This window comes from Mesocricetus auratus, unplaced genomic scaffold, assembly GCF_017639785.1.
Source record: "Mesocricetus auratus isolate SY011 unplaced genomic scaffold, BCM_Maur_2.0 Super-Scaffold_100014, whole genome shotgun sequence".
Classification (NCBI taxonomy): Eukaryota; Metazoa; Chordata; class Mammalia; order Rodentia; family Cricetidae; genus Mesocricetus; species Mesocricetus auratus.
Window position 1 is genome coordinate 25,604,094 of NW_024429197.1, and position 22,734 is coordinate 25,626,827.

The 22,734-nt window shown below is 49.3% G+C and overlaps 2 protein-coding genes across 5 annotated transcripts; one reads left to right on the plus strand and one right to left on the minus strand.

The window, feature by feature from the left end:
* The first annotated feature begins 818 nt into the window (after positions 1-818).
* On the plus strand, positions 819-7,946 carry Tspan1 (tetraspanin 1). 2 transcript variants are annotated; one of them, XM_005072063.4, is made up of 8 exons: positions 819-973; positions 1,534-1,598; positions 4,970-5,176; positions 5,367-5,441; positions 5,553-5,651; positions 5,733-5,888; positions 6,170-6,253; positions 6,661-7,946. In XM_005072063.4, exons 2-8 carry the CDS (start codon positions 1,542-1,544, stop codon positions 6,706-6,708), a joined length of 726 nt encoding a protein of 241 aa, XP_005072120.1. In that variant the 5' UTR covers positions 819-973; positions 1,534-1,541; the 3' UTR covers positions 6,709-7,946. The 2 variants fall into 2 exon arrangements, with proteins under 2 accessions (XP_005072120.1, XP_040612859.1); XM_040756925.1 differs by lacking the exon at positions 819-973 and adding an exon at positions 1,082-1,102.
* A 2,135-nt stretch (positions 7,947-10,081) lies between these two features.
* Pomgnt1 (protein O-linked mannose N-acetylglucosaminyltransferase 1 (beta 1,2-)) lies at positions 10,082-21,334 on the minus strand. 3 transcript variants are annotated; one of them, XM_005072065.4, is made up of 22 exons: positions 21,225-21,334; positions 20,599-20,768; positions 19,902-20,016; positions 19,651-19,769; positions 19,079-19,144; positions 18,877-18,990; positions 17,872-17,989; positions 17,610-17,708; positions 17,326-17,453; positions 16,959-17,029; positions 16,670-16,745; positions 16,433-16,516; positions 16,309-16,350; positions 16,057-16,115; positions 15,705-15,777; positions 15,493-15,621; positions 15,286-15,411; positions 12,312-12,376; positions 12,066-12,110; positions 11,354-11,489; positions 10,832-10,941; positions 10,082-10,745 (listed from the first exon to the last, which is right to left on the minus strand). In XM_005072065.4, exons 2-22 carry the CDS (start codon positions 20,716-20,718, stop codon positions 10,658-10,660), a joined length of 1,983 nt encoding a protein of 660 aa, XP_005072122.1. In that variant the 5' UTR covers positions 20,719-20,768; positions 21,225-21,334; the 3' UTR covers positions 10,082-10,657. The 3 variants fall into 3 exon arrangements, with proteins under 3 accessions (XP_005072122.1, XP_012970456.1, XP_040612860.1); XM_013115002.3 differs by having other exon boundaries at positions 21,180-21,290; XM_040756926.1 differs by lacking the exons at positions 20,599-20,768; positions 21,225-21,334 and adding an exon at positions 20,216-20,385.
* Positions 21,335-22,734: the final 1,400 nt, after the last annotated feature.

Here is a 22,734-nt window from a genome sequence, read left to right on the forward strand (position 1 = left end):
AAGAAGACAAAGAGCCATTTCCTGTTCTGAGGAGAGAACAGAGATGGCCAGACTGTGAGACAGTGACCATTTCCTTGAAAGAGTGTGTGTGTGTGTGTGTGTGTGTGTGTGTGTGTGTGAAAGAGAGAGAGACAGACACACAGATAGAGACAGAGAGACAGTATGGGTATGTGAGAGAGAGACAGAGACAGAGAGACAGAGAGACAGTGTGTGAGAGAGAGACAGACAGAGAGACAGAGACAAAGATAGAGACAGAGACAGAGAGACAGAGAGACAGAGTGGGTATGTGAGAGAGAGACAGAGATAGAGACAGAGAGACAGTGTGTGTGTGAGAGAAAGAGACAGAGACAGAGAGGGTGCTTGTTTATGTATGTGCATATGTGTATGTACGTATACTTCAATAAATGTGTGTACGTTCACTAGTGTGTACACGCATGTGTGTGCGCACATTCAGGAGTACCAGTCCATGTTATATACATGACTGTGAGTTTTGGGTGTAAAATATGGGTGACAGCCTGAGCAAATATGGGTGCCAATGAACACTGAGGGAAGAATCATATTACACTATCGTGAGCAGGGCACACAGAAGTTCTGAAACGGCATTTGTTCTACTCTTGACTCTGCTGCCCCCTAAACCCCTTTCCTGAGACCTGGAGAGGTAGGGTCTATAGGTGATATTTCCCGGTGGAGACTTGCTTATTGCTTTTGGTGTTGGGAACCTATCTCCAGGCAGCAGGGGGCAGCAGGGGCAGAGGAGGTTGATCTACCATGGGTGGGGCCAGCAGGCCAGCGGGCGGGCAACAGGAGGCTTTTAAAGCACCTGCCCCACCTGTAGGTGAGCAGTGTTGTGTGAGCACTAGGCGATTCCTCATCTTTCTGCCAGCACATTCAGCGGCAGCTTCCTGGAGCTGTTCTGTTTCTTCAGGAGCGCAGCAGATCCTGTTTAGAACCTATTGCCAAGAGCCCTGAGCAGGTGAATGCTTAGGGCCAAGATTAACCTATGAATGGATACCAATGTGGAAACAGGTTTGGGGTGCTGGAAAAAGCCAGGGGGAGGGAACTGGAAGAGTATGAGATTCATCTAGGAAGAGGACTAGGAAAGGTAAGTGTCCTGCAGTGTGGGAGTCGAGCTTGTAATACCTGGGTGAGAATCTGGGAAGGTTAAGATCAGAGAATTAAGGCCGGGCGTTGGTGGCGCACGCCTCTAATCCCAGCACTTGGGAGACAGAGGCAGGCGGATCTCTATGAGTTAGAGACCAGCCTGATCTACAGAGCCGGTTCCAGGACAGACTCCAAAATAACATAAAGAAACCCTGTCTCGAAAAAACAAAACAAAAGATCAGAGAATTAAGTTCTGGTGATGGTACCTAGGTAGTATAGGTGGGCATCGGTGTCAGGATGGGAACTGGGAAAGTTCTTCGATGTCAGAGTCCACACACAGGGTGAGAAATTTGTGAGAAATCACAGGAAAAAGCAGGGCCAGCCCAAGGCAGTGGGACATGAGGCTCTAACGTGTACATGTTTGTTTCCCAGGATCCACCATGCAGTGCTTCAAATTCATTAAGGTCATGATGATCCTCTTCAACCTACTCATCTTCGTAAGTTCCCTGCAAAAGCAGGTCACAATCTAAACAGAGCCCAAGCTGGGGAATAGGAGACTATGTTCCCAGATTCTGCCCTCCAAATTCTCCTTTATAAATAGGAAGCAGAGGGTCTTCCCATTGTTGATTCCTGGCCCCACTAATAGCCTGGCTGCCACATAGGAGTTTGGGTGAAGATGGGGAGGCTAGGGATGGAGAGGCTTAAGGCTCTCACCTAACCCTTCCAGGAAGGATCAGTGTATGCTAACAAGAGTGATTCCTACCCCTGTCCCCCGCCTATTCTTTTTTTTTTTTTTTTTTTTTTTTTTTTTTTTTGGTTTTTCGAGACAGGGTTTCTCTATGGCTTTGGAGGCTGTCCTGGAACTAGCTCTTGTAGACCAGGCTGGCCTTGAACTCACAGAGATCCGCCTGCCTCTGCCTCCCGAGTGCTGGGATTAAAGGCGTGAGCCACCAACGCCCGGCTTTTTTTTTTTTTTTTTTTTTTTTTTTTTTTTGAGACAGGGTTTCTCTGTGGCTTTGGAGGCTGTCCTGGAACTAGCTCTTGTAGACCAGGCTGGTCTTGAACTCACAGAGATCCGCCTGCCTCTGCCTCCCTAGTGCTGGTATTAAAGGCATGTGCCACCACCGCCCAGAAAATTTTTATTTTATGTGTATGAGTGTTTTGCCTGCATGTATATATATGCACATATATATACTATGTGTGCCCTCAGAGGCCAGAAGAGGGTATTAGATTCCTTGAAACTGAGTTACAGTTATTTGTGGTCAGCCAGGTAGATGCTGGGACCCAAACCCAGGTCTTCTAGCAAAAGCAGCAAGTGCTCTAACCACTGAGCCATGTCTCCAGCACCCGTAATTCTCCCTTTTTAAAGATGTATTCAAGGTTCAGAGAGGACAAAGAGTCTGCTTAAGTTAATAGTGCAAAAGTGACTAGCATACATGGAAAAGTTGAAAGGAGAGCAAATCCATGCCTCTTAGAGCTGAGTCTAGCAACCCTGTGTGTTCAATAAACATCCGTTGAGTGGGCTGACATTTAAGGGACTGGGATTGTTGCTCAGTGGTACAGTGTTTGCTTAGCATGCATGAGGCCACAAACAAAAAGAAAAACTTATTCAATGACTAGGATAGAAGGCAATGCTAGGATAGAAGGCAAGCAAAGCCATTTATTTACTGCCCTTGAGGACCAGTAAACCAAACGGACTGATAATTGTCAAATAGGCTGGATAATTGTTATATACACTGATAATTGCAAAGTGATACTTTCAGATTTACCACCAAGGCTCAGTGAGGCCCTGGAGGGGTTTGAATTTAGCCTAGTAGGAAAACCCTTCCTGGAGGAAGTAGCTGAAGCTGGAAATTTGCATTGGGTGGAGGAGCTGTAAAGTGCGTAGGAAGGCCCAGAGGTAATGAAATTTGATATTGTTTAGAAAACCAGGAACAGATTATATAGGGCTTGTTTGAGAAGCTGAGCCATGAGGTCCAAGTCCTGGAGATAATGACAGAGATAAGAAAAAAGGGGTACAGTAAACAAAGGGGTTCATTGCAGAGGGGTGGTAGAACGAAGAAGTCTCAGAAATGGGTTTGAGCAATGAATGCAAGAAGGAAGGGTCCCCTCCCAAGCTCATGTGTATTCAGTGGAGGTGCTTGGATATTTGGAAGTCATGTGCCTGTGAGCAGCCAATGGAGTTATAGGGGTGGGGCGGAACCCTGGCAACAATAAGGGAAAGTCTATCTTCCACCCGCTCCCCAACCCCGGTGAATATTTTAAACTAAAAGAAAGTGAATTCTTGGAAACTGGAATATTAGAGATGAGCAGAAAAATAACCACCGTGAAGGGGACATGGAACAGCAGGAAGGGAGGGAGGGAGGGAAGGAAACAAGCAGTGTCGGGGCACAAGAGAAGACTGAGGGAAAGGGGAGACAGTAGAGACATGAAGTGTGCACCACTTTAAAGAAATTGGGCACAGGAGTCGGGCAGTGGTGGCACACACCTTTAATCCCAGTCCTCAGGAGGCAGAAGCCGGCAGATCTCTAAGTTCAAGGCCAGCCTGATCTACAGAGTAAGTTCTAGGACAGCCAGGACTGTTATATAGAGAAAACTTGTCTCTGAAAACCAAAGAAAGGCCGGGCGTTGGTGGCCCACTCCTTTAATCCCAGCACTTGGGAGGCAGAGACAGGTGGATTTCTGTGAGTTCGAGGCCAGCCTGGTCTACAAAGTAAGTTCCAGGACAGCCTCCAAAGCCACAGAGAAACCCTGTCTCGAAAAACCAAAAAAAAAAAAAAAAAAAAAAGACCAAAGAAAGAAAGGAAGGAAAGACGGAAGGAAGGAAGGAAAAAAAGAAAGGAAAAAAGGAAGAGGTCACAGCAGGGTAGGTAGTCTCTTTGATTCCAATGCAGTCTGTACCTTGGACTTCCTTTGGTTCCCATGAATTAGGTTTTATTTATATCAACTGAAGGAGTACTAGGATTTCAACTATTGGGACAGCCAGGAGTCTGGCCTGATAGGGTTAAAGGCAAATCCAGTTTGGTATCTGTCCTCTGCTGCCCAAGCCTTGCCAGACTGGGCAGAACAAGGTAGGAAAACCAGGCAGGCTCCTTGAAATTTGACCCTGTAGGCTAGAAGCCCAGCTCACTTGTCCTTAAGCAAACATCCTGGGATACAGACACAATGTATACATATATTTTCCCCCCATCCCAGACTCAGTTCCTTGGCTGGACAATGGGAGCTGGGCACATAGAGCACAATGCTGATCCACCAAAGTCCTAGGGTCAGCAACGGTTTGCTGGGAGCTGTGGGGTCAGGGCCTCCACCGACCCCTCCCCCCAGGGCCTCAAGATTCCCTCTGAGGTTAAGTCTAGGTGAAAAAGGAGTGAGTCTGGCAGCTGCACCCAGGAGGGGAATCAAATATGGCCTTCGGGTGGGTGATCCTCTCAACCCCCCTTCACCTTCTTTCAAAGTTTCGAGCAGGTGGAAGCCTCACCCCGCTGTTACTATAGTGACTGTCAGCCAGCTCAACACTACCACCTGCTAGCTTCCAAGTATCAGAGAACAGAGTTATTCTCGGCACCCACAACCCAAGAATGAGAGACTGGGCCCCTTTTCATTCTTCTTACCTATGTGGCAGGACCCTGATTACAGAAAAAGGAAAGCTTAGTGTAGCCTCTAGAACCCCTGATCTCATTTTTATCTTCCCAGGTGAACAGACTAGTGAATTTGTTATGTGCCCCAGTTCTGGTACTAGTTAATGTTTTGCTCCATGCACAATAGTTTGTTAAAGTCCCTAGTCAAGAAAAGGGAAAGTTTCCAGACTTGATGGTGTGAAAGAGAACCATTTGCTAGCACTGTTTCAAAGCCTGACTTCTGTTCCCAGCTGTGTGGTGCAGCCCTGCTGGCTGTGGGAATCTGGGTGTCTGTCGATGGACCGTCCTTCCTGAAGATCTTTGGACCACAATCATCAAATGCCATGCAGTTTGTCAACGTGGGCTACTTCCTCATCGCGGCTGGTGCTGTGGTCTTTATTCTTGGTTTCCTGGGCTGCTACGGTGCTCACTCTGAGAACAAGTGTGCGCTCATGATGGTATGTCAGACCCAGCTCCCTAGGCCACAACCAAGGGTCCCTTCATCCCTGACATCAGCCTCTGGGGAATCCCAAAAACCTACTCTGGATTCCGGGAGCCTCACCATGGGAACCCCCTGCCTCTTTTGTGGGAGCGGGTAGGGCAAGGAAGGCAAGCCTCCCTAAAACATATTTCCTTGTTTCCACTTAGTTCTTTGTCATCCTCCTCATCATTTTCATTGCTGAGATTGCAGCTGCTGTGGTTGCTTTGGTGTTTACCACAATGGTGAGGCACAGGGATGGGGCAAGGAACTGATCAAAGCCCTAAGAAGTAGGTGGTGGCCCGTGAATGGCTACCTTCCCTTACAGTCTCTTAACTCTGACCCAACCCATCCAGGCCGAACAATTCCTGACGTTGCTGGTGGTGCCTGCCATCAAAGAAGACTATGGTAACCAGACTGAGTTCACCAGCGTGTGGAACTCTACCATGGAAGAGGTAAGGTGGGCTGGGAGGATTTGGGGGTGGAGAGGGAAAAAACCAAGGTCCCATCAATCACCAATCCCATTTTGTCTGCAGTTGAAGTGCTGTGGTTTCAACAACTATACAGATTTTAACAACTCACGTTACTTGGAAAAGAATCACTTCTTTCCTCCTTACTGTTGTTTCAACTCTAACAGTGGGGTATTTGAGGACCCGTGCACAGAGGAAAAGGCCAAGCAGTTGCAAGTACAGGTATGGGCTGACATGGGAGAGTGGGATTACTTTTTTTGTTTATTTTTTAGACAGGGTTTCCCTGGGTGGCCCTGGCTATCCTGGAACTCTCTCAGTAGACAAGGTTGACCTCAAACTCCAGAGAGCCAGCCACCTGCCTCTGCCTCCCGAGTGCTGGGATTAAAGCGTGTGCACCACCACTGCCTTGCAAGGGTGGGATTGCTTCAATGGCTTTATAGCAGTAGTAAATGGGTCAGAGGTAGGACTCTGCCAGTTATAAATACTTCCTCTCCTTCCCGAAGGGTTGTTTCAAACAGCTTCTGCATGACATCAGAACCAATGCAGTCACTGCGGGTGGTGTGGCAGCTGGAATTGCAGCCCTGGAGGTAAGTCAGTGAGGAGACTAGACCTGAGACCTGTACAGATTAGCCCATCTGTGAGGCTTCTCAGGGGAGGATTTCTTTTTTGTTATTTTGTTTTTTGGAGACAGGGTTTTTCTGTATTTTTTGGAGGTTGTCCTGGAACTCACTCTGTAGACCAGGCTGGCCTCGTACTCACAGAGATCCACCTGCCTCTGCCTCCTGAGTGCTGGGATTAAAGGCGTGTGCCCACTGAGAAGGATTTCTTGTTTTCATTCTGGAGCTGAGGACTGAACCCAGAGACCTATGGATGCCTAGCATGTCCTCTACCATCGAGAAAATAGTGCTTCATGAAGCTTTTCAGGGTGGGCAGGAACCCAATCCTTGAGGATCTCATCATGTCCTTTCATGTCTCCCTGTTCCTCCCCCACCAGCTGGCTGCCATGATCGTATCCATGTATCTATACTGCCATCTGGAGTAAGACTGCTTCTTCCTTCCCACTTGCTGCTGCCACATGGAAACCAAGAAGAGGCACTTGGCACAGCTGAGCTGCAGTGACCCCAGTGGACACGAAATTTAACACTTGTTTGGGCTGGAGTGGATTTGCCTTTGCTGCTCTGGACTTTGGACTAAACATGACCATCTCTTTCAGGCTGTGTCTCCCTTGTTCTACTGGTGGGGCTGGGGGGACATCTCTTCCAGAGTCTCTGAAGCAGCCACTTCTGCCCATCTCCTGAGTCTTTTCTTCAATCCTTGCCACTTAGTGTAAAAGTCGCTCTTGATGATCCCAGTACTCCACTGGTGGATGACGGCACTTACGGCCTGGGCATAGTCAAGTCCAGCAAAGTCATTTTGGAAACTACAAACCAATGAAAACATTTCCATTTGGACTGTGTGTACTTGGGTCCAGCCTGCCTAAACTGCACTGATTTCTGTGCAGCTGGAGACTCAGCAGGGTGGAAAGAGGGCTTCAGGCCTGGGAGGGCGAGTAAGAAAGGCCAAGGGGCCCTGAGGAGGAGGAGTGGGGTGGCCTGTATCATGAGAAGACTTTGTCCTCAAAGTTCCCCCTCCTGGTGAAGGGCACTGGACTGGAAAGCTATGAAAGTAATAAGCCTGTGCCAAGTCAAGAAGGGGAGAACAGAATTATTGTCAGGGTTGCAGGGGTGGAGTCACTCTTCGGGTTCCAAGAAGCCCTCCAGGAACCCTGATAAGTAGCTCTAAGCTGTGTGCCCTACTTTGGAGAATCTTAAATCTTTTCTTTGGTGTTGGCCTATCCATTGCTCTAACGATGTGTATCTTTGGGGAGAGGGAGTTGATTTACACATTTGTATTGGAAGAAAACAGGGGAGAGGGTCTCTCCCATTAATGGGAGTATTTATATGTTCTCCAGCCAATCCAGATTTGTGCCCTGAGGGTGGCTGGGCATATTGGGTATGTTCCCATCATCTTGAACAGGAAGTGGGTAGTTGTAGGGTGTGGCCTGGTTGGTATGGTAGCATACTTAGTTTACAGGCTGAAAGTATATTATAGTGAGGCTCCCTATAGCAATGGGCACCAACAGCTCTGGCTCCTTCACCTAGCTGTTTTGTTTTTGTTTTGATTTTTTAATATGTAGTCTGGTTGTTCTAGAACTCACTATGTAGACCAGGTTGGCCTGCAACTCAGAGATCTGCCTGCCTCTGCCTCCTGAATATTGGGATTAAAAGCTGTGCACCATCATACCTAGCCAAGATCTCACTTTTGTTGTTGTTATTGGTATTGTTTTAAGATGGGAGGGGGGCTCTCATGTAGTCCAGACTGGCTTTGAAAAAAATTTTTTTTTGTTTTTTTGAGACAGGATTTCTCTGTATTGTTTTGTTTGGAGGCTGTCCTGGAAGTAGCTTTTGTAGACCAGGCTGACCTCAAGCTCAGAGATCCGCCCACCTCTGCCTCCTGAGTGCTGGGGAAAAATTTTTAAGATTTAATAGTGTTTGATCTGCATGTATGCCCACACACCAAAAGAGGGCACCAGATCTCATTACAGATGGTTGTGAGCCACCATGTGGTTGCTGGGAATTGAACTCAGGACCTCTGGAAGAGCAACCAGTGCTCTTAACCTTTGAGCCCCCTCTCCAGCCCCTGACTTTGAACTTTCTATATATAGCTGAGAATAACACTGACTTCCTGCCTCTATCTCCTAAGTGCTGAGTTTATAGGTAGGTGTCACCACACCTGGATTTTTATATGGGATCACATAAAACCCCGGGATCACACCTAGCCTCATGTATGCTAGGAAGCACACTACTGCTTGAGGTACATTCCTAGTCTTTACTTAGTTTAGTTGCCAGAGTCCCACAGCTTATCAGCTGAAAAGCTCAGGCCAAGGCTTCAACCAGACTGACTCCTGAAACTGGGTAAACCTTGCTTGGCACAGTAGTAGTCCAAAGCAAGGGCAGGCAGATCACTTGAATTCAAGGACAGAGTGGCCTACAGAGCGAATCCCAGGACAGAAATCCTGTTCCCCAAATAAGCAAACAAAACTGAATGTGACTGAACTTCAAGAGGCAGCACTAAAAAGGCTGTTGGCACAGGATAGTGGCTCCTACCAAGCAAAGCCCGGTTTGACTAATTGGCTCCCCTCCTCCCTTCCCTTTGACTCTCCCTACCACCCATCTGTCTCTATGGGCTTTTCCAGAGACGTCCACAGCTATCACCCATTTGTTGGGCCCAAAAAGCAGCAGAAACTTGGCCAGACTGAGAATCTACTAGAACTCTAGGTGGGGAGAGAAACTAGTTGGCATCAACCCTTAGCCAGCATTCTGTGCCTCACACAACCACTCTATTCCTCCACAGGTACAGGGATGGGGATGAAGGTGACTTATTTGCCCAGGGAGGGCTTCATCATGGACTAATGGACTAACTGTTACTCCTGTGCCTGCTCTGCCACCTGAAACACTAGCTCCAGCAAACACTGTAGTCAGGGTGGCAAGAAATCTCAAAGGCACGGGCACTGATGCCATTGAAGTGCTGAGCTCTAGTAAGAGAGGCCGACACAGCCAACAGATAAAGGGCAGGAATTCCAGTAAGTTCCTGACTCCTTGGCAAAGGATCTGTAACCTTTCTTACAATGTAATCTACTCAGGTCCCGATCTTAATCCTTCACAGACTTATTTTTAAAGGTCATGTTCCCCTGCCTTGGGCTATCTGAGTCCCAATGGACCACACTGTCCATTTTTTGGTGACTAACTCAGACTTTCCTATGCTCTTCTGAGTTACTAGCCTCTTGAGAATCTGATGAAAACCATAGCCCTTTCCTCCAGAAAAACATCCCTATATGGAATTCTGCACACAATTCCCTTGCCACAGAAACCCTTGCTCTTCTATCTGCCACCCAGCATCCTACAAAATCATCTCCCACACCCCTGGGGCCACCACTGCTTTTGGCCCAGTCACTTCCCGTCTCCATTATTTACCTGCTCTCCCGTTCCCTCATCCAACCCTAAGTATTCCTTTGTGGTCTCTTCTAGCTACTGCACTTTGGGGGACTGGTGCTGGGCCCAGAGCAACAAAGAAGGGACCAGCCTGATGGTGAACAGTGAGGAAGGGGTGAGACGGCCGCTTGGTGCTCAGGCTAGAATAGGGAAGGGATAAAGTCAGCTGGTGCCAGGGTGGAGCCTGCTTAAACAAACAAAAACAAAAGGCTCGAAGCTAAGGCTTGGGCATCCCCTGGTGGCCAAATGGCTTCCACAATAAGATAAAACTATGGCAGACAGTAAAAAAAAAACAAAACAAAACACCTCACCATCCATTCAGATGATTCTCCCCCTCACCGCCACACTGTGTTCCCCACAAAGCTACCACAAAACACACCCCCAGAGGTTTTCTCCTTTTTTAATCAATGACCACCTTTGTCCAGCTTTGGAAATCTGGACAAAGAGAAGGCTGAGAGGCCTGGTCCAGTGTCTAAGGGTCTCTGAGTGAATCTGTCAGCACATGGACCCAACTGGGCCTGTCATCAGTTGGGCACAGCAGTTTCCTGAGTATGAGCCAGTCCCACCCTCAGGGCAGTGTCCTGGTCCAGAGGGGAATAAAGGCCGCAGGGTCGGCCTATTTCCAAGGCCTTCAGGACGGTCAATAAATAGGTTAGATTCTGAGCCAGGCCTGGAAGGATGGGGTGTAAAAAGGGCAGGGTCAGCTGCCCAGAGATCCAAAAGAGGTCCTGGGTACTCTCCTGCCCTTCTCCAACAAGGAAGTAATAAATAGACCTTAACCTCAGGAGCAGGGGTGTTGGATGAGGGATCCTTCCCCTCAGAGTTAGTAATTAAATCTCATGTTAAAAACAAACCAGCCCTAACCCCTACCAGCATCTACAAAATCCTACAGGATAGGGCAACGGGCTAGCCTGCCTGGGGGTACACAGTACCCAGCCCTGCAGGGTCCTGGAGGAGGTTTCATGTTTGTTCAGCGGCCCCTGGGGCTCCTTCTTCCTTTGGGGGTGGCTCCAGGAAAATAGGGGTGACTGATGGTGGCTTCTTCACTCTGAAATGTAACAGAAGAAAGATACAGAGGAGAGGACATGCTTCGACCCCAGGAGGACATTTCCTAGAGTAGAAGGGGTGACTCACGAGTAAGGGGAGGCTGGGACCCCCACCACCAAAAAGTGGTTCTTCTTCCGAAATAATCTCCACAAGCCCTGGTGGTTGCCACGAACATCCAGGTCCCAAATATGGAGGCACTGGCAGGGACAGAGTAGAGAAAGAGATGGGTCAGGAAGCTGTGGAGATGGCTCACTGAAGGCCTAGCCTCAGTCTTCAAGAGCAAACATCCTCTGGAGTATGGATTTGAGCAAGGGGCTAGAAGAGAGGTCCTGTGTGTGTTTTTTGAAACAGGGTTTCTCTGTGTAGCCCTGGCTCTCATGGAACTTTCTCTGTAAACCAGGCTGCCCTTAAACCTAAGAGATCTGCCTGCCTCTGCGTCCCCAAGTGCTTGTATTAAAGGTAAGCACTCCATACAACCACACCTGGCCAGGAAGCAAGGCTCTTGAGAGCATGAGAAGGTTTTGAGGTTGAAAACTCTACAAAGACCCTCTGCTAGTTGGGACAATGCAGGGTGAGGGTACTCCTGAGGTAGGTGAGGCCCTGGGGCACCTTGGCAAGCTGAGTCCAGGTGGTGAAGTCATCATCTTTCTCCATTCGGATGAAGACCACATAGGTGTGGCCCTCTGTGTCTGGCAGAAAGGAGTCTTCACAAGGGTCCTTGCTGTGGTCCAAAACCTCGGCTTCACTGCATTGAGGGCAGAACAGAGAAGTAAGACCAAGACAGGACACACTTTCTAGGTGTGGCACACAGGGCCCTAGGCTTGATTCAATGCTCTGTTGCTACCATTTTGAAATTCTTTTTTTTTTTTTTCCCAGACAGGGTTTCTCTGTGGCTTTGGAGGCTGTCCTGGAGCTAGCTCTTGTAGACCAGGCTGGTCTCGAACTCACAGAGATCCGCCTGCCTCTGCCTCCCAAGTGCTGGGATTAAAAGTGTGTGCCACCGGCCGGGCGTTGGTGGCGCACGCCTTTAATCCCAGCACTCGGGAGGCAGAGGCAGGCGGATCTCTGTGAGTTCGAGGCCAGCCTGGTCTACAAAGTGAGTTCCAGGACAGCCTCCAAAACCACAGAGAAACCCTGTCTCGAAAAAACAAAACAAAACAAAACAAAAAAAAAAAAACAAACAAAAAAAAAGTGTGTGCCACCACTGCCCAGCCATTTTGAAATTCTTAATAATGTTTGCACTAGAGAACTCTAGTTTTCATTTTCTACAGTGCCCATAAATTGTCCTACCCCTGCCAGGCATCCCAATAGTCCCACATACCTGAGCAGTCTGTGAATTTCCACTTCATAAGCTTCTTTCTTCAGACTGAAGGGGAGGGAGAAATGAGTCAAGGGAAGGCGAGGCCCTCAGGTCCATGGAAAGGAATGGGCAGGGCAAAGGGTCACATGGGGAAAAGGCCCAGCAGGGCTGAGGTAAATACCCAAGGTCCTGGACAGGAAAGAACTAGCAAGGACTGGCCATCAAGCCTTCAGATATCCACCCCCTTGGCTTGCTGCCAGTCTCTACCTGTCTACATTCCTGAGCTGGACACCTGGAACCGTGTTAAACTTGTGCTTCTTGAAGTAGGCCTCCTGAAACAGCAATGAGGATAAAAGTCAAGGCTTTTAGTCTGCTCACTGACCCACTACAGAACTACAAGCCCCAAAAATGAAGTACTAAGCCTGGAAAGGGCTCTCTGATTTCCTCCAGTCTCCATTTTCTTTTTTGGTTTTACGAGACAGGGTTTCTCTGTACTGTTTTGGAGGCTGTCGGTCCAGCCTGGCCTCGAACTCACAGAGATCCACCTGCCTCTGCCTCCCGAGTGCTGGGATTAAAGGCGTGCGCCACCACCGCCCGGTGCAGTTTCCATTTTCTTTGCACCATCTTTGATAAGCTTTTGCTAGCTTTAATCTGGGCTGGACCCTTGGCTTGTGTTACTGACCCATGAACTAGTCCTGTTCCCATTGGTTTTTCTCAGGTTTGCTGCAGAGCCTTAGAAATAAAGAAGATGGAGGCTGGAGAGTCAGAGGTTCAACAACAGTCTCAGCTACACAGTTTGGAGACAGCCTGCCTAAAAAATACAAATCAAGGGCTGGAGAGATCGCTCAGAAGTTGAGAGCATTGGCTGTTCTTCCAGAGGTCCTGGGTTCAATTCCCAGCAACCATATGGTTGTTCATAACCATCTATAATGAGATCTGATACCCTCTTCTGGCATGCAGGCAAACATGCAGACAGAATACTGTATATATAACAAACAAATAAATCTTCAAAAAAATTTAAAATGATTTATTAAAAAACAAGAGGGGCCAGGCGATAGTGGCACATACCTTTAGTTCCAGTACTCAGGAGGCAGAGGCAGGCAGATCTCTGAGAGTTTGAGACCAGCCTAGTCTACAAGAGCTAGTTCCAGGACAGCCTCCATAGTCACAGAGAAACCCTGTCTTGAAACCCTGGCCCCCATCCTCAAAAAAAAAAGAAAAACAAGATGGATGGTGGAGACACACATACAGATCGAGACAGAGAGAGAGAGAGAGAGAGAGACAGAGTGGTGAGGGAGGGAGAGAGAGAGAGAGAAGTGAGGGAGGGAGGAAGGGAGGGAAGAGAGAGGGAGAGAGATAGGAGAGAGAGAGAGATTTCTGTTGGATATAGCAATAGCCAATGGGTTAGAAGGAAGGAAACTGCTGATTCAGGCTCTATGAATAACCCGAGGAAGGTCTTTCTTGGGAAATAATGCTCTTTTATTAGCTTCCTTTTTGGGGGGGTTCTTACTGTCTTCTAGGAGGTTTCAAACTAAATACACCCCTTTCAGCTGGACTGCTTCAAATGCACATATTATGACAGGAAGTGAACCTCTAGATACAGCAAGGTGGAACAGAGCGGGCTAGGGACATCCTGACTAATCTTGGGCTGAAACATGTTTGCCAACACTTGCAAGGACAGGAGAAGGCCCGGAGCTTAGAACAGATATAGCCTTTCTGCACCCACAGTCCAGTGATATGAACAGTAGTAATGTATAATACCAGCTACTCTAATACAAAGTTTACAGTTTTTAAAATATGCATTTTACATATATGAACTCACAAACTTCATAATGAGGCTGGAGAGATGGCTCAGTGGTTAGGAGTATGTGCCACTCTCTTATAGAGGTCCCTGGGTTCTCAGCACCCAGGTGGTAGTTTACAACCATCTATAACTCCAGTCCCAGGAGACTGAGTGCCCTCTTCTAGATTCCTCCCCTTATCAGGCATGAACATGATACATACACATACAGCAGGTAAAACACTCATATATAGATTTTTTTTTATTCAGGGGGTGGAGATGATTCAGTGGCTAAGAGCAACTGATATTTTTGCAAAGGACCAAAGTTCCAGTACCCAGTGCCTACATGGTGGCTCACAACCATCCAGTTCCAGGGAATTGAATGCTGCCTTCTGATTTCCTCAGGCACTAGGCACACAGTGCACTCACTACACATAGGCATAACACTCAAGACATATAATTTTTAAAATAATTTTGGTTTTTAGAGACAGGGTTTCTCTGTGTAGCCTTGGCTGTCTTAGAATTCACTCTGTAGACCAGGCTGGCCTCGAACTCAGAGATCCACCTGCCTCTCTACCTCAAGAGTCCTGGGATTAAAGGTGTGCACCACCATCGCAACACTAATTTTTTTTTTAATTTCAGATCAAACCTCATAACAAAAGTAGTTCTTTTTGGGTTATTGTTGCTTTTTTGTTTGCTTACTGTTTTTTTGTGGGGAAGGGAAAGGGGTAGCTTCAAAATCATGGCAAGCCCACTGACTCAATCTCCTAAGTACTGGCAGCTGGCAGTTTTGCTGTTGTTTTTATTTTCTGAGGGTCTTCATTATCTAGTCCAGATGGCCTCAAACTAACACCCTACCTCAGCCTCTCAAGTGCTGGGATCACAAGGCTTGTGATCTATGTTTGGCTCTTGGAAGCCAGCATTTATTTATTGATTGATTGATTGATTGATTTTCTGAGACAGAGTTTCTCTGTAGCGTTGGAACCTGTCCTGGAACTGGCTCTGTAGACCAGGCGGGCCTCGAACTCACTGAGATTGCCTGCCTCTGCCTCCCAAAGGCTGGGATTAAAGGCGTGCATCACCATCATCCGGCTGGGAGGTAGCATTTAAAAAAATTATTTTTATGTGTATGGATGTTTTGCCTGCCTGTATGACTGTTCACCATTATGTATGTGCAGTGCCCACAGAGGAGGGTGTCTGATCCTCTAGGACTGGAGTTAGAGATGGCTGTGAGCCACCATGTGGGTGCTGGGAATTGAACCCAGGTCTTTTAGAAGAGCACTGACTAGTGCTCTTAACAGCTGAGCCATCTCTCCAGCCACCAGGCATCTTCCAGATAGAGAAACCGGCAAAAACAGAACCTTACAGTGACATGGCTGGTAAGTGCAAGGACTAGGCTCGAGAATCCATGACCTTGACCACTAAGCCATATAGTACCCCACTTCCTAATACCCCACTCACATGGAAGTAGCCGTTCATGTTGAGGCCCACGATGCCAAAGTGATATGATCGGGAAACATCTGGGATGATGCACTCTCGGCCCTGGCGCTGTTCCGGCATCCGCATCCACATATCCCAGTCCCATAGCTGGGGTCATAGAATGTTATGAAGGCTACAGGTTTGGAGTTGACAGGTACTCCAGCCCATTCATCCTAGCCTGCTGGGTACCTTTTCTGGTGTGGGCCACTTGGGCTCAAGCTCCTCCTTGTATAAAGATTTCCTGAGCACCCATCCCAACCCAGGCATGGTCTCCACACGGTACAGTAGTGCTGGATCCTCCGCTGTGTGTTCATAACCCTAAGGACAGGAGGTGTCACGGAGCATTAGCTCCATGCTTTGACAGTCTCACATGCTGACTAACCCCTGGCCACACAGCCTACCTGGTCATTCCAAGCAGAGATACAGTACAGACTGTCATCTTCCTCCAGCAGGTGGATGGACTGGCTTAGAAAACTGAGAGGGCCAGAGTTCAAGAGTTCAGAGAGGGGCAAACCCAGATACACCATGATGTTGGACATGCAGGCTGCTAGTCTCACGGTCTTTCTTCACTGACCTTTCCTATCTTCTCTACAAGCCCAGCCTATGCCCGCCTAGCTATACAAGCTCTCCCCCACCTTTTGAGCTCATTCAGAGCTCTCCAAGGCACCTCACCAATCCTTGCCTAGAGACCCAGTCAAGTACAGAAGTTCCATATGGCTTATAAGCACTTCAATGGGGGGCTACCCCTGTCACCTGAAAAAATCCACAGCGATGTCCAGGTCCTCTTCCAGAACCACGGCAAACTTGGCCTCCTACAGGGATAGGAGGGAACATCATGGTTCCAAGGAGATTGCTCTCATCCTATGGCTCTCTGTCTCCAACCCTCATGCTCAGCCACTGCTTGCTCCCCCATTTTCCAGATCAGAAGTACAAGGTCAGATAAGGGAAGAGTTTTCTCCAAGACATAATTTCCCTCCATAGATCTGCGGTATCTGTGGTACTCACCGGAAACAGGTTGAAAGTGGCAGTGAGGCTGGCCTTGTAGTGCTGGGTAGGGAATTGGGCACATAAGATTTGAGGCAGGAGATGGGACCAGGTATCTGCCCCTTATACCCTTGCCAAGGAATACCTGAGATACACGGGCGTTCTTGATGCTGATAGGAGTGTGTTGGATGCCCCTCAGACCAAACAGCGCCACCACATCCATTGGCTCCTGGGGGCATGGACACCATTCATCACGCGTGTTACTTTCTCCACCTCTACAGGTCCCAACATGTCAAGCCTCCCATATTTCACAGCCTTCACCAGCCCTCAGTACCCACAGCTTTGTGTCCTGCTCTGCCTGAGGTCCCCCCACCCCACTCACCTCATAGTAGCCATCAATGAAGACGGTTATCATCTGCGGAGATACCCCTTGGGCTGACAGCAGAGAGCGCAGCATCCTGGGGAGCCCAGGAAAGCAGATTAGGGCTTCTTTGTCCTCTCGCTCACGACTCCCATGTTTCTAAACGGGCTCACGTGTCCCACGTTTACCACATTGAACAGGCCTAGCACCTGCTACCTTTCTGCCTCCTTGTACTGGGAGGCGAGCTGAGCACCCACCCACTTCCTGAGCACCCTTGTTCAGTGCTGAGTACAGCCCACTTGCAGCTCACCTGTACAAGTAATTGGGCCGGTTCCCTGCAATGACAGCCACAGGCACATTGAGGACCTTATTGTCTGGAAGCTGTGTGAGAAATAGCTTTTAGCTTCCCTTATTCCATTTAGGGAAGAATTCTCAGTGCAGTGAAGGGCCTCAGGAGCAGACAGGGAAGGGACAAGGGCCTTCCGTGTCCCCCACACAGTCCAACTCACTCTGGTAACATGGCCTGACCCACCCCCAACCTGACTTCAGAGTTCAGTATACATACATCCTGAGCTCCTACTAGGTCAAGGTAGAGAAAACCTAAGCTGTGGATTGTTCCTAAGGGCCCTTGCTAAGTTGTGAAGGAGTCCAAGCCTCACTGCTTTGGCCTCACTTACTGGGTCAGGGCTGAACTCAATAGGTGTTGGGTCCTTGCAGCTGCAAACACTCCCATAGCCCTCAACTTTGCTGCAGAAGTGTCTGCGGCGGCGGTTCAGCTCCGTGTCTGCCCAGTGACACTCAGCCTCTAAGGGAGGGAGGAAATTGACAGGGTGAAGGTGTCAGGCCAGCTAGGTTAGGTAAGCCCCAGGCACACAGTCAAGGAAAAAGAACCTCACAAAGGAAGCAAAGACCCATTTTCTGCTCAAGCATTGCCCTAGAGCCCATCTCCCACTGATCCCACCTTCAGCAGAGCTCAATGGCACATCTGTCTTCAGCAGGACTGGGTCACCCCAGGAGGAGAGAGCAGGAGACTTAGAATGTTTCTCGCCAAGAACAGGACCTGGCCGAAGGCAGGAATGAGGAAAAATGAAGGCACAGACTCATGGGCTTCTTCCCAACACCATGCCCACTTTCAATGAAGTGTTACCACTGACTCTTATATCCCATCTCTTATTCTGCTCCTCCCTTGATACTACAGGGGGGACTGCTTCTGGTGCTCGAACCTCCTTTTCGTCCCACGAAGGCCCAAGTGTCCCTCCAGCCAAGGGCAGGGCCTGCCTGGCTTCCCAGGCTCCTCAGCAGAGCCTTCGCTGTATCTTTGAGGTGGAAGGAGCCCTCATCCTGGAGGACCAAAAAAAGACAGTCGCCATGACTTGTGTAGGTCCAGGAGACCTGGCCTTCTGCAGTACTAGCTACATCTCCAGCACTACATTGAAAGAAAACCTTTTACTTAGGTTGGCTCATTGAGTGGCTCCAACAATACTCTTTGCTTACTGTCTTTCACAGACAAAAAAGTACCGAAGGCTTAAGAGTCTGAGACTCTGGGCTGGAGAGATGGCTCAGCCGTTAAGGGCTAGACTCGCAAGCAAAAATATGAGTCTGAGACTCATTTAAGGTCACTAAAGCCTTTAGCCACATGCCCAGCACCTGTCCCCCTGCCACCTCTCCACACTCTTCCCAAAACTGTCTTCAGTTCCCTCTTTCTTTCCCAACTCCAATGGCATCCTCACTGTCCCTCAAGCTTGCTAGGCATCTCCCTACTTCAGGGCCTTTTCGTAGATCATTCTAGAAGTTTCTACCTAGGGTGTTCTTCCTCCAGACAACTACTTGACTTATTTCTCTCTTCTTCCAGTTCCCAATAGAGGTGTTCCCTTCCTAAAATGCAGCCATGCCATTCTGCCCCTTCATTTTCTTCTTCTCTTGTCATTTCCTGATACTGTAGGCTGTGTTGACTGTTTTATTGCTACCACTGGGATGTGAGCTCCAGGAAGGTAGGAATTCTGTCCTGCTTCCTACTGTATCTTCAGCAACCAGTACAGTACCTGGCATACAGCAGGTGCTCAGTAACTGCTGAACTGATTAAAGGACGAACAAGAAGCCCCCCTCAAAAAACAAACAAAACAAAAACAACCAAGGCTCAGACTGGAACTTGAACTGTCCTCCTCCAATTCCCTTGAGCAAAGCCAGAGCTAGGGGCATGGAGAAGAGAGCCAGGGAGACTCACTGACCTTAACGGTGCAGATCAACACACGGCCGGGTGCCACCATGTTGAGGAACAGCACCATGGCCTCATCTTCATGAGGGGAGTACGTGTCAAATACACGCTTTGCCATCACGTGGCCCTGGCAGGAGCAAACCTCTTATGAGATAGTGTTACCAGCAAGGAAGAGTCCAGCTTCAACCTTCTGGGTCTCCCATCCTTAAGCTTACCGTGGCCTGGTTGAGGACAATGACATGGATGCCTCGTCCCTGCTCTCGGGCCTCATCCTCTAGCACCTACACAGTGGCAGAAACAAAATCCAGCTATTTACCCTGGCGTTCATGGTGACTCTGCCCTACAAGCATGAAACACCAGCCTGCCTGCATTGTCACCGCTTACAGCTCTAACTCAGCCTGAAGGCCGTCTCTCCCAGAAAGCTCCTCATCAGAAAAGACCACATTCCTCTACAATCTACCTTCTAACATGTTCACAGCACCTAGAGCCCTGGGCTGTCTCTGTTTAACTCTGAAGATCCCAGTAAGCCTCTCTAGGAGGGGCGAGTCCCATCACCTCCAGGACCCCAGTGCCTGGGCCAAGGCTGAAGCCAAAGGTACTACGAAGTGGTTATATAATAAGTAAATCAGGGAGTCAGTGGCCTGCTAATGCTTCCCATCACTTGAGACTTTGCCACAGAGACATTTCAGATACCTTTCACTTAATCCTAACAAGTAGCAACCATCAGTCACACGAACAAGGCTTCAGTGCCCAGTCCTGAACGGCCTGAAGATGCTGGCCCACTCACCGTGGTGCCATCCACTGCCACATACACTTTGCTTCTACTTGAGTACACTTCCACATCCAGAACACGCCGAGGACTGCTACCTCTACGCCGAGGTGATTCCAAGCGTCCTAGGGCCTCATCTGGAGAGGGGGTTGTTGTGACAGGTATGGATAATGTGTCACTAGCAGAGTCTTACCCTGTGGGATCTGCAGGCCCCTCTGCTGTGAGATCCCGGGACGACCAACCCCACCCCATCCTTAGCAGACCCCCACCATAGTCTTGCTCTGGTTCTGGGTCTTCATTGGCTTCGTTGATTGCTCTCCGAGTGTCTAGGATCAACTTGATGTTGACAATGACAGTCACCAGCAGGAAAAGCACAGCCCCTGTCTGAGTGGAAAGACGGGAATGACTGAGGCACATCCCCTCCAGGTCGTACAGGCTGTCTGAACGTTTGACCCTGGATGTAGGGGACACAGGAAGAAAGAACCTAGGGCCTCCTCCTTGTGGTTTTCGATCAGGGCACAGGTTTGTAGAAGTCTCCTGGAGAACTTCCCCTGACAATCTACCTCCATCAGCCCCTTCTTACCCAGATCTCTTGTGCTTTTCCATCTGAGTCCTTGGCTTCCTTGGTGCCCTCCATAACTAGTTCCCAGAGATGGATTTAGGACCCCAGAACCACAGTGGAGAATCACAAGACACAGAACCTAGGTCACACTGCCTGAGAATTGCGTGTCAAGGGGCAAAGCCTTCCTGACAGACTTCTGGTTTCTGTTGGATACCTAGGTCAGACTTGGGTTCTGATTCTAGAATCCTGGGTCTTAAAACCGCTGCCTGAGAAAGACATGACACACAGAGGTTTCCCCTCCTGGAGTCTGCTGCCCCTTCCTGGTGGCCAAGGTAGTTAGTCCACAGTCTGTGCTAGGGTAAAGTTAGGAGGCCAGCCTTCCCGACTTGCGGGACCTCATTTACCTGACAGAATCTCCGCAGGGCCCGCTGGTTTGTCAGTTTATACTTCCAGGTAAGATACCAGCTCCGTTTCTTTCTAGCCCCAAAGGGCTTGATGACGGGACTAGGCTTCCAGTCATCCATACTGGATTAGGGTGTCACCCCCGTCCCGGCCAGTCCATAACTTCAGGAATCTGAGGGGAGCACAGAGTCACATGGAGTAAGATGCTTTTCCCAAAGCCTAATGCCTTCTGGAGAGATGAGGACTTCTTAGCAACACCGCTGAGCTAGCTGTGTGACCCAAGCAACGTGGCTCAACTTCTCTGGGTCTGACCGGAAAAATCTTTAGAGGAATTGGATCACCTGAAAATTCCCTGGGGCTGGAGGAACTGAGCCCAGGCTCAGGACCTCAGAGGTGGAGGCCAAAACTCAACTCTCACGATTCATCAGTGCCTACAAGGTGCAAACCCCAGTCCTTTCTAGTCCCAGGGTGGACCAGTTAATAGCGACCTCCCGAACGCTAATCCTCCAGCCTACCCCATCCCATCTGGCTCAGCTCCTCTCCTCCCAGGGCTCAGGGACGCCGGAAGGTTCGGAAGACCCACCCAGCCCGCGTCAGCCCTCTGGGACCCGAACCGACAGGCACTCACGGCTCAGGAGCCCCGGGCCCCTCTCGGGCCCGCACAGCTCGGCCCCGCGCGCCGCGGCCTCCGCGGCCTCCGCCTCCTCCATGCCGCCTGCGCCCCGCCCCAGCCCAGCCGGCCCGCCCCGCCGCTTCCGCCGCCGCCGCGGGGTGAGAGGGCGTCGGGCGGCGCTTAGGGCGGCGGTCACGGCTGGCGTCTGCAGCGTGGTAGGAGAGCTCGACAGCACAGCTTCTCCAGCAGGGTCGCAGCCCGTGGGCCTCCCGTGAGAGCAGATCCCCGCTCCGTGGAGCCTGGAGCAAGCGGGTTCCCGGGGCCTCGGGCCAGTTCCTTGGATACTCCAGGATCAGAGGGCTGCAGCAGGAGGCCTGCATGGCCCAGCCCAGCTAAACTGCTTCCTTGCTTGAGGAGGAGAGGATTCAAAATCTGTTCCACTAGTGTTCTGAGCGTTTATGCAATAAACCATGATTGATAGGTGCTGTGACTGCCCGATTTTGTTTTTGTTTTTCGAGACAGGGTTTCTCAGTGTAGCTCTGGCTGTACTGGAACTCACTCTGTAAAACTGGCTGGCCTTAAACTCAGAGATCCGCCTGCCTCTGCCTCCTGACTATTGGGATTAAAGTTGTGGGTCACTACCGCCGTACGGTTGATTATCCGATTCTTAAAAAGCAAACAAATTATTAAAAATATCAAAATGTTTAATAAATATTAAAATTATTTTTAATTGTGTGCATGTACAGGCGTGACAGTGGAGACCAGAGCTTAGATCAGATACCCCTGAAGTAGGAGTTAAAGGAAGTTACCAGCTTGGCTGTCAAAGTGTGGTGTGCTTAACCATAGAGCCATCTCCAATTCTGGATTAGTCCTTTTTTTTGAGGGGGGAGGAGGCTGAGACAGGGTCTCTCCATATAGCCTTGGCTGTCCTGGAACTCCCTATGTAGATCAGGCTGGACTTGAGCTCACAGAAATCCAGCTGTGTTGCAAAATACTCCCTTACACTGTGTGAAGATGTGTCACTGTGATTGTTTTAATAAAGAGCTGAATGAGCCGGGCGTTGGTGGCGCACGCCTTTAATCCCAGCACTCGGGAGGCAGAGGCAGGCGGATCTCTGTGAGTTCGAGGCCAGGCTGGACCGACAGCCTCCAAAACAGAGAAACCCTGTCTCATAAAACCAAAATAAATAAATAAATAAATAAAGAGCTGAATGGCCATTAGCTAGGCAGGAAGAAGTTAGACTTCTGGGGACAGAGAGGACTCTAGGAGAGGAAGAAAAGTGCCAGCCAGATGCAGAGGAAGTAGGGTGGGCAGTTCAGAGTTAAGGTAACTGTGCCACATAAAAGAACATAGATTGCTCTCTTTTCTCTGTTTATCTTCATTTCTCTCTCTTCTCTCCCCTCTCTCTTCTCTTCCTCCTCTCCCTTCCCCTCCCCCAATAAACTTCCAAAAAAAAAAAAAAAAAAAGAGCCGGGCAGTGGTGGAACACTCTTAATCCTGGCACTCAGGAGGCAGAGGCAGGTGG

Bases quoted from the DNA above. Each gene is read 5' to 3' on its own strand.
- Tspan1 (XM_005072063.4), top strand. From the start codon at position 1,542: ATGCAGTGCTTCAAATTCATTAAGGTCATGATGATCCTCTTCAACCTA. The intron at 5,177-5,366 runs GTATGTCAGACC...GTTTCCACTTAG, and splicing joins ACAAGTGTGCGCTCATGATG to TTCTTTGTCATCCTCCTCAT. The intron at 5,652-5,732 runs GTAAGGTGGGCT...TTTTGTCTGCAG, and splicing joins GGAACTCTACCATGGAAGAG to TTGAAGTGCTGTGGTTTCAA.
- Pomgnt1 (XM_005072065.4), bottom strand. From the start codon at position 20,718: ATGGATGACTGGAAGCCTAGTCCCGTCATCAAGCCCTTTGGGGCTAGA. The intron at 19,145-19,650 runs GTGAGTGGGCCA...GCCACTGTGTAG, and splicing joins TGGCAGTGGATGGCACCACG to GTGCTAGAGGATGAGGCCCG. The intron at 15,412-15,492 runs GTACCCAGCAGG...CTATGACCCCAG, and splicing joins AGTGGCCCACACCAGAAAAG to CTATGGGACTGGGATATGTG.